The sequence below is a fragment of the Camellia sinensis genome, chromosome 1 (genome assembly GCF_055761805.1).
Source record: "Camellia sinensis isolate YWXY chromosome 1, ASM5576180v1, whole genome shotgun sequence".
Taxonomy (NCBI): Eukaryota; Viridiplantae; Streptophyta; class Magnoliopsida; order Ericales; family Theaceae; genus Camellia; species Camellia sinensis.
The window spans coordinates 237,629,549-237,644,218 of record NC_138961.1 but is presented as its reverse complement, the minus strand read 5'-3'; the positions used below and the strand labels follow the sequence as shown (position 1 = coordinate 237,644,218).

At 35.9% G+C, this 14,670-nt stretch overlaps 1 protein-coding gene and 1 long non-coding RNA gene across 2 annotated transcripts; one reads left to right on the top strand and one right to left on the bottom strand.

Annotated features, from left to right (window-relative positions):
• The first annotated feature begins 5,261 nt into the window (after positions 1-5,261).
• Positions 5,262-6,473, top strand: LOC145790712 (uncharacterized). Its single transcript, XR_014329711.1, has 3 exons — positions 5,262-5,353; positions 5,467-5,562; positions 6,262-6,473. It is a non-coding gene; the product is annotated as an uncharacterized LOC145790712 (long non-coding RNA).
• A 1,220-nt stretch (positions 6,474-7,693) lies between these two features.
• Positions 7,694-9,442, bottom strand: LOC145822829 (uncharacterized). Its single transcript, XM_082921116.1, has 3 exons — positions 9,305-9,442; positions 8,805-9,208; positions 7,694-8,336 (listed from the first exon to the last, which is right to left on the bottom strand). The coding sequence occupies exons 1-3, from the start codon at positions 9,440-9,442 to the stop codon at positions 7,694-7,696; spliced, it is 1,185 nt and encodes a 394-aa protein (XP_082777242.1).
• Positions 9,443-14,670: the final 5,228 nt, after the last annotated feature.

Sequence of the window (14,670 nt, the reverse complement as noted above, 5' to 3'; positions counted from 1 at the left end):
TATTTTATCCTAACTAAAAAAAAAATTGTATTTGAGAAGATAGTTGATTTTTTTTTTTTTTTGAAGTTGATTTGATGGTTTTGAGATAAACTAAAATGATTATAATTTAGATGTCATATTTTATTTTATTGACTATTTTAGTTTATTTTTAGCCTAAAATTCAACTTCCCAAACAAGTCCAATGATGTGGCTTATTATGAACTATTCATTTCAAAACAAAACACTATTGAATATGAATTTATTTACAAAAATAGTATTGTAACATAATTCTTGTAGAATTTTTTGTACGAAATTTATATATGAGTAGAATTTTTTAATGGGCCATTTTTTGATAAGTCCTATTTATAACTGTTTTGTTCCATAAAACCCAAACTGTTTCTGAATATTCCATTAGGTCCATTAATTGTCAAAGGACGAAATAACCCTCTCCGCCTCTCCCGCGTGAAACCGATTCTACAAAAACCCATTCCTATTCGAAATATTCAATTCACAAAATTTCCAAAACAAAAACTCAATCGACGAAACGATACTGATATTGCCTCCAGTAACCCTAGATTCCTCTTCGTCTCACCACTGCGAAGCTTCACATCGGAAGGAGGGTGCTTCGTCGTTCGAAGATTCTTGTCACCCCATTGAGTTTATTTTATCCACTGAGTGTGATCCATACCCACCAACCATGACGAACAAAAGTAAGGAATACCATTCCTCATTCTGCTTCTCAATCATAATGTCATCAAACATAGATGTTTTCGGAATTAATTTTGTAAAAATATATGTAAACATTCACATTGGCCTCTAACTGTTGTAGTTTTCGGGATTTGTTTTTGCACACATGAATGATGTGAACATTCACATTACTATTGATTACTGGGTAAATTTAGAGTAGTACACACTGATGTAAACACATTAATGTCAGAACACCCAAACTTCACTCAACACTATGCTGAAGTATGATTTAAACATTGACATTGTGACATCAATGCCCAAGTTGTTTGTGTTATTGGGTGTAGTTTGGCGCTGTTGGTTCCCCCCTTTGATTTTTAGAAAATTATAACATAATGTGATCACCCATGTAAGCATTCACATTGGCCAGTAAATGTTGTCGTGTTCGAAATTTATTTCTCAAACATGGATGATGTGAACATTCACATTACTATTGATTACTGGGTAAATTTAGAGTAGTGCACACTGATGTGAACATTCACATCATGTGAACATTCACATTAATGTCAGAAACCCCAAACTTCACTCAATACTGTGATAGAGTATGATGTAAACATTCACATTGTGACATCAATGCCCAAGTTGTTTGTGTTATTGGGTGTAGTTTGGCACTGTTGGTTCCTCCCTTTGATTTTTAGAAAATTATAACATAATGTGACCACCCATGTAAGCATTCACATTGGCCAGTAAATGTTGTCGTGTTCGAAATTTATTTCTCAAACATGGATGATGTGAACATTCACATTACTATTGATTACTGGGTAAATTTAGAGTAGTGCACACTGATGTGAACATTCACATCATGTGAATGTTCACATTAATGTCAGAACCCCCAAACTTCACTCAATACTGTAATGGAGTATGATGTAAACATTCACATTGTGACATCAATGCCCAAGTTGTTTGTGTTATTGAGTGTAGTTTGGCACTGTTGGTTCCCCCCTTTGATTTTTAGAAAATTATAACATAATGTGACCACCCATGTAAGCATTCACATTGGCCAGTAAATGTTGTCGTGTTCGAAATTTATTTCTCAAACATGGATGATGTGAACATTCACATTACTATTGATTACTGGGTAAATTTAGATGTGAATGTTCACATTAATGTCAGAACCCCCAAACTTCACTCAATACTGTGATGGCGTATGATGTAAACATTCACGTTGTGACATCAATGCCCAAGTTGTTTGTGTTATTGGGTGTAGTTTGGCGTTGTTGGTTCCCCCCTTTGATTTTTAGCAAACTATAACATAATGTGATCACCCATGTAAACATTCACATTGCCCAATAACTGTTGTCGTTTTCCGAATTTATTTTTCCAACATGGATGATGTGAACATTCACATTACTATTGAGTACTAGGTAAATTTAGAGTATTACACACTAATGTGAACATTCACATCATTTGAATGTTCACATTAATGTCAGAACCCCCAAACTTCACTCAATACTGTAATGGTGTATGATGTAAACATTCACATTGTGACATCAATGCCAAAGTTGTTTGTGTTATTGGGTGTAGTTTGGCGTTGTTGGTTCCCCCCTTTGATTTTTAGCAAATTATAACATAATGTGATCACCCATGTAAACATTCACATTGCCCAATAACTGTTGTCGTTTTCCGAATTTATTTTTCCAACATGGATGATGTGAACATTCACATTAGTATTGATTACTGTGTAAACTTACAGTAATAAACACTGATGTGAACATTCACATCACTGTATAATGATGTGAATGTTCCAATTACTGTCAATGCTGGTTGTTGAATGTTGTTTGGTGCTTCGGGTTCCATCCTCTGTGTTTCAACCAATTACATGTGCTCATTTGAACACACAGGTCTTCCCCATAAAGTTGATGGCAAGCGAAAGCGAGGGGAATCCCGTTTCAAAACCAAGCCTGATCAAACAGCTGTTCCTGAAGAAATGAACATGAAAAAAGTGAACTACCGGTCAAATATAACTGGATTGGTCAAACTGTTAAAGGATACGAAATTTACAAGTGGCCAATTGAAGTGCCTTAGAAAAACACCGTTCTGGCCATTATTTGATAGCTTGATCAGTAACGAAATCGACCTCAACCACTGCATGAAATATGATGATGTCATTGTGCGTATAGTACAAACATTCAAGCAATCTAGTGGAAGGTTTTACATTGGGGATAAGAACATCCAGATTTTTAGAAGCGACGTATCACTGATTTTTGGGGTGGACTGCGGCACCAAGTCGATGGACCTCTCTTATGGTGCAAAACCAACAACTGGCATCATACACCGAATGTGCAAGGATGTTAGTCGGTTAAGTGCTGCCAAAATACGAGAAATTCTGAGGGAAGCATTGAAGGGCATAAAAAAACATGACAATGAGGAGGTCGCAAGATTAGTTTGCATGTATGCATGCGTCAAGCTATTCTTTTCTACATCCGGAGAAACAATTGGATGGGTTTTCTACTCATACATGGACCCATTACACAAGATGATCGAGTATGATTGGGCTGAGAGCATCCGGGCAACCTTGATGGGTTCATTGGGCCAAAACTGTGGAAAACCAGGACGAGTCACCGGATGTGTGATGTTGTTAATGGTAAATCAAATCTCATACAACTTATTCTATGTTTAATATGAACATATACGGGCTCTGAACACTCTGATGTGAATGTTCACATTTCTCAGCTTTGGTGTGGAAGTTGACAACATTGATGAAAACATTCGCATTATTGTTTCAGTAATGTACAAACACACATTAGTAGATGCTGGTGTAAACATTCACATTAACAGATGTGAACATTCACATCAGTTGTACCACTCACATTACAAGATGTGAATATTCACATCAGTAACATCACTCACCATTAGCAAAATGTGAGCATTCACATAGTAATAACACTGACATGAACAGATGTGAACATTCACATCAGTATCATCCCCCACCATTAGCAAATGTGAACATTCACATCAGTAATAGCACTGACACTAACAGTTGGGAACATTCAGGTCAGTAATATCACTCACATTAACAGTTGTGAACACTCACATCAGTAGTATCACTCAACATTAGGAAATGTGAACATTCACATCAGTAACATTACTCCACATTAGCAGATGTGAACATTCACATCAGTTTTAAGTGATGTAAACATTCACATTACTGGCCTAGTGGTGCACTGTGAACATTCACATTACTGCACCAATGGTGTAAACATTCACATCAATGTTAATTCATATCCACATTCAAATTACTGATATTTGTTATTTGTTTCAGTATTGGCTGTGTGAGCATACAACAATCTTACAACCCCGCAACCCCAATGCCATTCCACGATGCGTAAAATGGGACCTCACAGCCTTACATAGCAACATGAAGTCCATAACTCTGGCTAAGCTAGGTTTAAATGAGGTAGAAGTACAACCAAATATATTGTGCTTATTCACATAGTGAGACGAGGAACTATCTAACTAACATACTGTCTCGAAATGCAGGTATATGGCGGCGAGCTAAGGGCATCACCAACTGAAGCGAAGATGTATCGTCATACAAAATTGAATGTGGAGCCAAAACCTGAGATTTTGTCAAGTGCAGTAGCAAAGAAAGATGAAAGCAATGAGGATCAAAGCAAAGACAGTCAACGCAGTGATGACAGGGATGCATTTTCTGTCGATGCAGTGGACCTGAATGATGTTGGACATTATATCAACCCCAGCTGTAGCACCCCCCAATGCTGAGAAAGGAATCATCATAGCACAACCAACTGAGCCCGACATTGTGGAAGTACTCATGAAAGAAAACCAAAAAGCTTGGGCTCTTGTACGGCAATGGGAAGCGAAATACAAACAGTTGGAAGAATCATGGGAGTTGAGGGCAAGGGTGATTGCTGTCCTTGAAGCCAAACTATTTGACCAATCGGGCTCATCCAATATGGACATGGACATGAAGACTTGCATGGAGTGGAAAGATACAGAAATTCAGCGGCTGACAAAGTTGGTCATCAACTTGGAATGTGAAAAAACAATACTTCAAGACCTTTTTGATGATCAGTCTGTACACATCATCACTCAAGTTGAAGCACAAAAGGCTCATAACAGCCTTAACAACAATCCCACTGCAGCATTGGAACACATTATCAGCCCCCCATCAAGGGTAAAGCACATAAAGCAGAAGGTAAGGAAAGAACACAGGTTGGACGAGTTTGAATACCCCAACCTGCCTAGTCAGAAGAAAGGGAAAGAGGGAGCCCAACAGAAATCACATGCAGTCCAAATTGCACAAGATTTAGACAAGCAACCACCAAAAAAGCAGCCAACAAAGTCCAAGAAGTTATCCTTGAACAACAAACTAAAGGTCTGGGCTAACATGAACAAACTCAACAAGCAAAAAGTCCAAAATTTGCACAAGAACGGCGGTAATGAGTAAGTGATCTTACATATCCCCAACTGTTTTTTTTTTCCATCATGTTCAGTTCACATACATACTTAATGAATTAGACCATTTCATAAATTTGCAATGTTGACATTAACATTTTCTGTAATCACAATGCACAGGTTGCTAGTGTGGCGAGGGGACTCAAAGACTAAACATGTGTATTTTGATGACATCATACACCTCATCAAGGAAGAATCAATAACCAACAACGTATGGCAACTGTAAATGTGTACAAAACACACACACACACACACACGCACACACACATACACATAGAGTAAAGACACTGTAAATAATGTACTGCCACCCCTCCGGTTCTGCAGGTGATAGATGCTTATGGTGAAATTCTACTTGAACTACAAGGGCTAGTCAACCCAAGTTTGGAAGATTCATCATTCATCTTTACAAGCACATGTTTGGTAACCACTAGACTTTAATTTTGATTATGTTTCAATACATGTGGATGTTATTCTCAACATTACATGCTTACATTGTTAATTTAAATAATAGGCAGATGTGAATGTTAACAAAAACATAAAATGACCTTTGAGAAGATTCACATTGACAGATGTGAACATTCACATCATTCGCATTGAATATTATATGCTTATTATGTTGATAAACTTAAATGATACACACATGTGAACATTCACATCAGTAATATAACTCATAGTAACAGATGTGAACATTCACATCAGCAGTATTACTCACATTAACAGATGTGAACATTCACATCAGCAGTATTTACTCACATTAACAGATGTGAACATTCACATCAGTAACATCACCCACCATTAGCAAATGGGAACATTCACATCAGTAATAGCACTGACATTAATAGATGTGAACATTCACATCAGTAGCATTACTCACACTAACAGATGTGAACATTCACATCAGTAACATCACCCACCATTAGCAAATGGGAACATTCACACCAGTAATATCACTGACATTAACAGATGTGAACATTCACATCAGTAGTTTCACTCACCATTAGGAAATGTGAACATTCACATCAGTAACATAACTCCTCATTAGCAGATGAACATTCAAATCATTAACACCAAACATCGATATAAAGACTTGGTACATCATTGTATGCCCTTTGTGTGCAGAAAATCATTGAACAGTACCCCCCCACAAGAGGAATAAACTAATTGATGTACACATCAAGGAGTATCAAGGCCAGAGATTCTTAATCTTCCCAATACACGACAACTTTCACTGGACAATTGTTGTGTACGACGTGAAAGAGAATGTATGGAGGCATTATAACTCACTGCGCCCAAGGGAAGGCATACATGACCCACATATTGACAAAGCACAAATACTGGTAAATGGCTGACAAAAACAATACTTGTCGTGATGTGTAATATTTGAACTTGGACGTATGCCCTATGTTGGTTGGTGCCTAATATGAAATTTCATTGTTGGCAGAGGGACTACATCACAACTTTGGTGCACAACATTGGACCGTCATCACCATTATGGACCAATTTATCAAGCCAAAATACTTCGAAAACAATCATATCAGTGGACATCTGTCCTCAGCAAGCATCAAATTCGTAAGCCTAAAATCGATTTCTACACATGTTCCACAACCTTTACCCACCTAAATTTCAAAATCTAACAAGAAGTTTGCATTTTCAGGGTGGATTGTGGGCCTGCAGTTTGTTACATCATGAGGGCGCATGTATATCGTGAAGACATTGTTGCCAGCCTAGATCGCTTTGAATGGTGTCAAATAAGAGACTCATTAGTACACCTTTTCCTGAACCACAGAAAGACAGTGCAATGTGAAAACCTATAGGTGGGGGGTGTCCACCTATCACTGTTACCCAAATCTGTTATCCACATTTAAGACAATTTAGTTTCACTAGCTTAATTGTAAATGAAGTCTATATCACTGCTTGTACAGATACTTTTCAGTCAATATATGTATATGCATTTTCAGGCCTATCACATGATGTCAATGTTCACATCACAGAATGATCGTACACTTTCTTCTATTTTAAACCATACTACATGGATGTGAATATTGCTTAAAGTGTTCATGTAACACAATATGACAGGTGTGATTATGATATTTCTTAACACAAGTCAATATTCACATCTAACAATTTGATGATGTGAATATTCACATCATAACTTCTGATTATGCGAATGGCAACAATGATGTCATGAATATTCACATCTTATGAGTTGATGATGCGAATGGTTACATTGATGTAAACATTGTTGTTAACAGTAACAACAATGTGAACATTCCCACCACAGAAATGTTTGAAAGTTGAACAATGTGAACATCCACATAATGTGAATGTTAACAGCATGCATTCATCCAAAACACAACCAACATAAATGTCATATTGGTACCTTAAAAAAGTAAAAATAAAACACAAATCAAACACTAATGCATTATTATGTTTGCCAACGCAACGTAATCTTATCGCAACCCAATGTTTCCCAACACAACACAATCTTATTTCAAAAATGAATATAAGAATCCAATGTAAAATACAATGTTGAAATGAAAAAAGGTACATCTTATATCGGCTTCGTGCATGATTTTCGATTATGGCTCCCCAACTTATCACATCTCCCGCACCTTATTTGCTTCAGTTTCTCACCCCTTGATGGGATCCTATTCTTCTTCGACCTTCCGGGTGGTCTTTTCACGGTAGGCGGGTATATAGTAAAGTCCGTGGGATCAAAAGGCGGCTTCTCCACCGATGGTATAGGGAATATGGCTCCCGAATAGGCTGCACGATATGTCTCTACATGAAAGTAATGTTCTACACAATCATTGAGATTGTAGTGGCTCTTCTGAATGGCAATAACAGCATGGTCACACGGGAATCCGTTGATTTGCCATTTGAAGCATGAACATGTACGCCTCGCAACATCAACTGTAACCGATGGTATCGAATGAACTTCAAACACATCCTCGTTGGCTTTGCTAACTTGCCAAGACTTGCTGTCATTGAACGAATCCATAAGCCTTGTTTCGAATGTCGGACAAATAATCTCATTCCATTTGTTTGCTTGGTCACGCCGTGCAGACATTTGCCGCATCAACTGAGTACGAATTTTGTCCACCATTTGAGTGATAGGAAGATTACGTGCTTCTTTAATCCAGTTATTAAATGACTCCGCCGCATTGGATGTCATCTCCCCATAACGCATGCCCCTGCACAGTATATCACAAACATTGTACAATACGGATTTAACAGGCCTGACCATTAATGTTGCCAGATGTGAACGTTCACAGTACTACCATTAGTATACACTGATGTGAACATTCACATCAGGGTATAATAATGTGAATGTTCACATCTGCTACCAGGTTTTAATAATGTGAATGTTCACATTACATGGTTATTACGTTGTCAACTTAAATGATAGACAGATGTGAATGTTAACAACAACAACAAAATATGACACGTGTCAACATTCAAATCTGTAATACATTGCATGACTATTTGACAAATTAACAGATGTGAACATGACATCAGTCATCATTGGCATCTGTGAACATTCACATCATTTATATTGAAGATGAAACACAATTCGAAGATTGTCACCATTATAAACTGAAAATTCACATCACTACCATTCTAAACTTAAAAAATGGAACACCTTAGGAATCTATTATTACCTGAAGTATGAATTTGCCCAGTACTCAGGTGCTAAGTCCTTGAAAAAATTATGAGCTCGTTGTTTACCCTCCTCTTTTAATTTTGCAAGCTTTTCATGGAACCCTACCACAGTTGGCTCGTAGGCACAGTCACCCAAACTCCTTACTAGGTGATCCCTGAATCCATTATCAATTCCTTTCATCCGGTCTCTTAAATTGCTCTTCAAGTGTTGTAAGCAATAACCGTGATGAGCCGATGGGAACACCTTTGGCATAGCTTCTAACAGACCAAGATTACGATCCGAAATAAAAGTAATATGGCGCTTCCCATCAACAACCTTCCCAAGTTCATGCAAGAACCACAACCAATTAGCCGTGGTCTCCGAATCAACAATTGCAAATGCAACAGGAAACAGGAAACAGACCTACAACACAACACCAATACACAACTGTTCACAATATTCCAAAGTGAATAGAAAAATAGTATAAACGAAACAGGTCATGTGAATGTTCATATGTACATTGCCCTCTTTACTATTGCTGTTTTTGGATTCAGGTTCGTAAACATCAACGATGTGAACATTCACATTAACGACCATTAATAATTCATTGTTGCTTGTTGAGTCACTGAAAATGTTAACATTCACAGTACTGTTCATTAATAGATCAACTAACATTAGTATACACTGATGTCAACATTCACATAAGTCTGTAATAAGTCTGATGTGAACATTCACACCAGTCTGATGTTAACATTTCTGTCATTAGCATACAAAGGTGTGAACATTCACATCAGTGCATACTAATGTCACTGATGTGAATGTTCACATTACTTATAATTTAGCAATCACTCTTTCGTCCAGACTATGCTGCTCAGAGCGAATATTGACATGGATAGACAGGTAAAAAAAACTTCTAACCATTGTTCCCGTCTTTCGCCGTTGCCGCAAGTAGCTGACCTTTGTACTTTCCTTTGAGGAATGTTCCATCCAGGAATAATAAAGGCCGACAAGCATTGAACCCAGAAATACACGCAGCGAATGACACAAAGAAGCAACAAAACTGTTGACTACTCGCATTATAGTCAATATTGACATAACTCCCCGGATTGTACCGCATCACAGCATCCGAATACCACCGCAACTGGTCAAACGATAACGAGTGATCTCCATGGATACCAGCCTTTGCTTTCTCCACACCCAACCATACGACATGGTAACTCATATCTAGCCCATAATCCCTCTTCAAAATAGTCACCACTTCACACGGCCGAGTCAACGGCTTGTCCCTCACAATTTCAGATATGGTGCTCGACACCAAATCCGAACTAACTCGCGGATTCTTCGATGTTCGAACATCCGTACCACAAGTATGCACATCACTAAACCTCTTGATGTAGAAAAAATCATTTGCTCGTTGTGCTCTACAATGTATAGCCCACAAACACCCCCTCTCCTCCCGCATCGCACATACAGCAGTAACTCTTGTTGTCTCGTTCTTCACGTATGTGAACTTAAACCCACATTGGATGGCATACTTACATAAAACATCACGAAATTCTTGTGCACCTCCAACAAACCGTTGTCCTACATAAGTAATACCATTTGCCCAAGGGGCTGACAACAACACCTTCTTCTTATGGTGGCAAAATCTCCGTAGTGCATCAATTTCATCCTCAACCCCCACACGCAGCAATCCCAAACTACTTGACTGACCAATATCACCCTTCAACTCAACCACAACTTCTACATGTTGTACCCCCATTGATTTAGCAAGCAGTACCATGTTCTGAAATTCTTCCTCATTGTCCAAATGACACTTATTAATCCCAGGTAGTTTACAGAACAATGAAATAGAACCAGCAGACAACTCATCCCATTTCTCACACAAACACTCCACCAAACGAGAATAACACATTGCGCGGGCAACATTTATTACAGTTGTACTACAACCATATGTACACACCAATAGCATAAAGGTATCCATCTCCTGTAAAAACACAAAAACACAACAATGAACAGTAACGAAAATCGATATGAAAATTCACATTGTGCAAAAAATAGATGACTACATGTACATTTCAACTGCTAAATCCATAATTCACAATATGAAGATGTGAACATTGACATTACTATTAACAAGATGTCAACATTAAGCAAACATCAAAGTCCAATGACAACATCAACAATCTTCACATAATATAATGATGTGAACATTCACATCAGTGTATGATGATGTAAACATTCACATCAGTGTATAATGATGTGAACATTCACATCAGTTTATGATGATGTAAACATTCACATTGATATTAACAAGATGTTAACATTAAGCAAGCATCAAAGTAAAATGAGAACATTAACAATCTTCACATAATTATTAACAATCTTCACAGAGCCTCATTAAGCAAACATCAATTTAAAATGAGAACATCCACATTCTTCACATATTCCACATTCACAAAATGTGCAGATTGACATTGATATATATACTGATAATCAAATCATCCACACAGAGTCTCATTACGCATGCATCGAAGTCAAATGAGAACTACACAATCTTCACATAATACGAATGAACTCCCCTCCACATAACCACGTAAAATGCATATAATTGAAAAAACAGAGCATTCAATCCATATAAATCCAAAAACAGAGCATCTGATCCATTATATGAATGAAACCATAAACTGAACATGTATTCATAACCAAATTGATACTAACCTTGATCATGCAATCCTACAATCGTACAGAAAGTTGAAAAAAACTGATTTGAACTAGTTATAATCCGGCAAATGTAACAACCGAACACCCTCCTCTTCGTCGTCTTCACTCGCAAACCACAGAACCAGACTCCAACAGCAAGGATGAAACCCTAGCACAACCAATCCTTGCAACGAGCATGCAAAACATAAACGTAACTCTCGAAATTGGATTGATGATGAAAAGCGTAAAATAGAAACTGCCAAACTGCATGAACGAAGAAACAGGCACCTATTACGTATTAACACTGTACATATATATATATATATATATATATATATATATATATATATACAGGGGCAAAATAGTCCAAGAAATTATATTAAATTAGAAAAATGGACTTTATGGAATATCCAGAAAAATTTATGGGACTAATTAGGTTATAATATACTTTAGTGGACCTAATGGGTTATAACAACTCTAGAATGGATTTATCAATAAAAATCTCTTTTTTTTATCTTAAATAAAAAAAACTATACAATAATCTCAGAGTGTTTTATAAAATAATATTAAGCGTTCATAAAAATATTTGATAATAAAATTATGTAAATTATTTCATAATTTTTGTGCAACTTATATTATTTTAAATTTTAATTCATATCATACATTTTTATTATTTAAAAAAATAGAAGTACCTTTCTATGCCACATAACTTTTTCTATTTCAAAATAGTTTGAAAATGCATTATTTTTAAATATTGGCCCCCATTGGGGAGTGAGATAAAGAGCCAAACGAAGGCTAAGTACATTTGCATTGAATTTATTCTCAACTTTTAGCTATGAAAATATTAGAAATCATAAAAGATTTACTAAAAACCATCTACAGTAGCCTTCCTAAAGGGTTTCTCAATTTAACAAATGCTACAGTGAATCTCTCAATTTAGCAAATGTCACTGTTCATTCACTAAATTTTTTTGGCAATTTTAGCCTATTTTTTTAACCTCGTTTGGGTTTTATTTTTGACTTTTTTAACTTTTGCGAGAAAAAAAGTGTAATGATTATGATTTGGATGTGACATTTTATCTTATTGACTTATACAATTAATTTTGTCTTTTTGGCAAAAAAATCACAAAAGACAAAATTGACTTCATAAGTCAATAAGATAAAATGTCACATCAAAATCATAATCATTATATTTTTTTTCTCACAAAAATCAAAAAATCCAAAATTAAAAATCAAATGAGGTTAAAAAATTCAGGCTATTTTAGCTCTTCCTAAATGAAAACTTTAATTAATTTCTTTTTCCTCTTTTTCTATTTACTCTCTAATGTAATTGTTAGATCAACTTTTAAAATATAAGTTTAATTGAAAAAAGAATAATGAAATAATATGTAAATAAAGTAGAGAAAGAATAAGGAGTAATGTTGGAGAAATTAATTGAAAAAGTGATCACCTAATAGAGAAGTAAAATTTTGAAGAAAAAATAAGTAAGATTGGTGGGGATGCTCTAATTTGTTAGCTACAATTTATTCACATTATTTGAGGAGAAAAAAAAAAAGAAAAAAAAAAGCAGAAGAAATATAGGTCTGTTTATCTTTTTTATTTTTGGTGAAATTGAATTACATGAAAAAAAGAAAAAAAATTCCCAATGTTTGGCAGAAACGCTTTTCAAAACTATTTTCCATTGTTTGGTGATGAAAGAAAATCATGGTAAATTCTAGTAACTATCATACATTTCTTCCATGCCATACCAATATATATATACACAATTCATCAATGGATTAAAAATTGAACAGTATTATTTTTTATATATTTATAAATCGGATCTAATGTTTTTACCATTTTGCATCCATCACTCTCGTTGAGTTTCATGACATGTGATGCTCATTTGGAGCATGGGTCAAGCATCACATGTGATTTGTTTTTTCAGAAATTGTTTTCGAAAACGACTTCAGAGAAGATGGATCCATAAGTTGGTTTCATTGGAATCAATTTGGTGTAAAAATAAATTCCCCTTAAATATTCTCTTTCTCTCTCTCTCTCTCTCTCTCTCTCTTATTTTTATTTTTTATTTTATTATAGTTAAGTGTACATCCAAACACCGAATAGGATGAAAAGTATATTTACAACTAGGGGTGTTCGCGGATCGGTTTTGTGCGGTTTGCGGTTCGGTTTTGACCCGCCCGCATCTATGCGGTTTGGGAAAAAGTCAACCCGCAACCGCCGGCAGTGCGGTTTATGGTTTATGCAGATAGGGTTTGCGGATGTGCGGGCAGTTGCGGACGGTTTGCGGTTTACACTTTTTTCTTTAAAAATTAATTTTTTAGTTTTTTTTCCCCTCGAATTTAGGCATCAGATTCATTTTATATATTTGTGATTATTTGACAACAATTTTCTGATGAGTTTACAAATAAAAATTGAATATCAATGCATTAAATGAAAGTACCTAAAACAAAGAGACCCTACACTAGCATTTTTGCCATGAAAAAAATGTATATCGATGCATAAAAAAATATATATCAATGCATTAAAGGTTGTACGCAATTATAATTGCCAGTTCAGTAATCAATAATCAAACTAGAAGCTCCATCGACTACCAGAAGGAAAATTTTATTAGAAAAAAGTGGATGAGTCACCAATGAAAATATATAAGAAATCAAGTTTAGGACTTGATAATTCTACGACATTAAGAAAGTTGAAAAATACTTAAAAATAAGGATCCTAGTGTCATAGAGAACATAATGGGGCTCCTGTTAAAGTTACAAAGTTGGTATATAAAAAAAAATAATAATAACAATAATAATTAAAGTGCGGGCGGTTTTTGCGGGTTGCGGGTTTAAACCGCGACCCGTCCGCAACCCGCAAATTTGTCATATTTCAAACCGCATCCGCCCGCATTATATTTGCGAAACCGCCCATTTATATGCGGATTGGACGGATTGGGCGGTTTGAGCGGTTTGAACGGTTCGGATAAACCGTTGCCCACCCCTATTTACAACCCTTGTTTCTTAGAGCATCTCCAACGGTAGTAGGCATTTTACCTATCTAAATATTACTATAAAGTATATATTTTATTTTGCCTATCAACTGTTTTATGTTTTTACTCCAACCATGCTCTTTATTTTAGCTATTTATCCAAATACTATTAATTTTATAGAATGCCACGTCAATAACAAAGATGGAGGG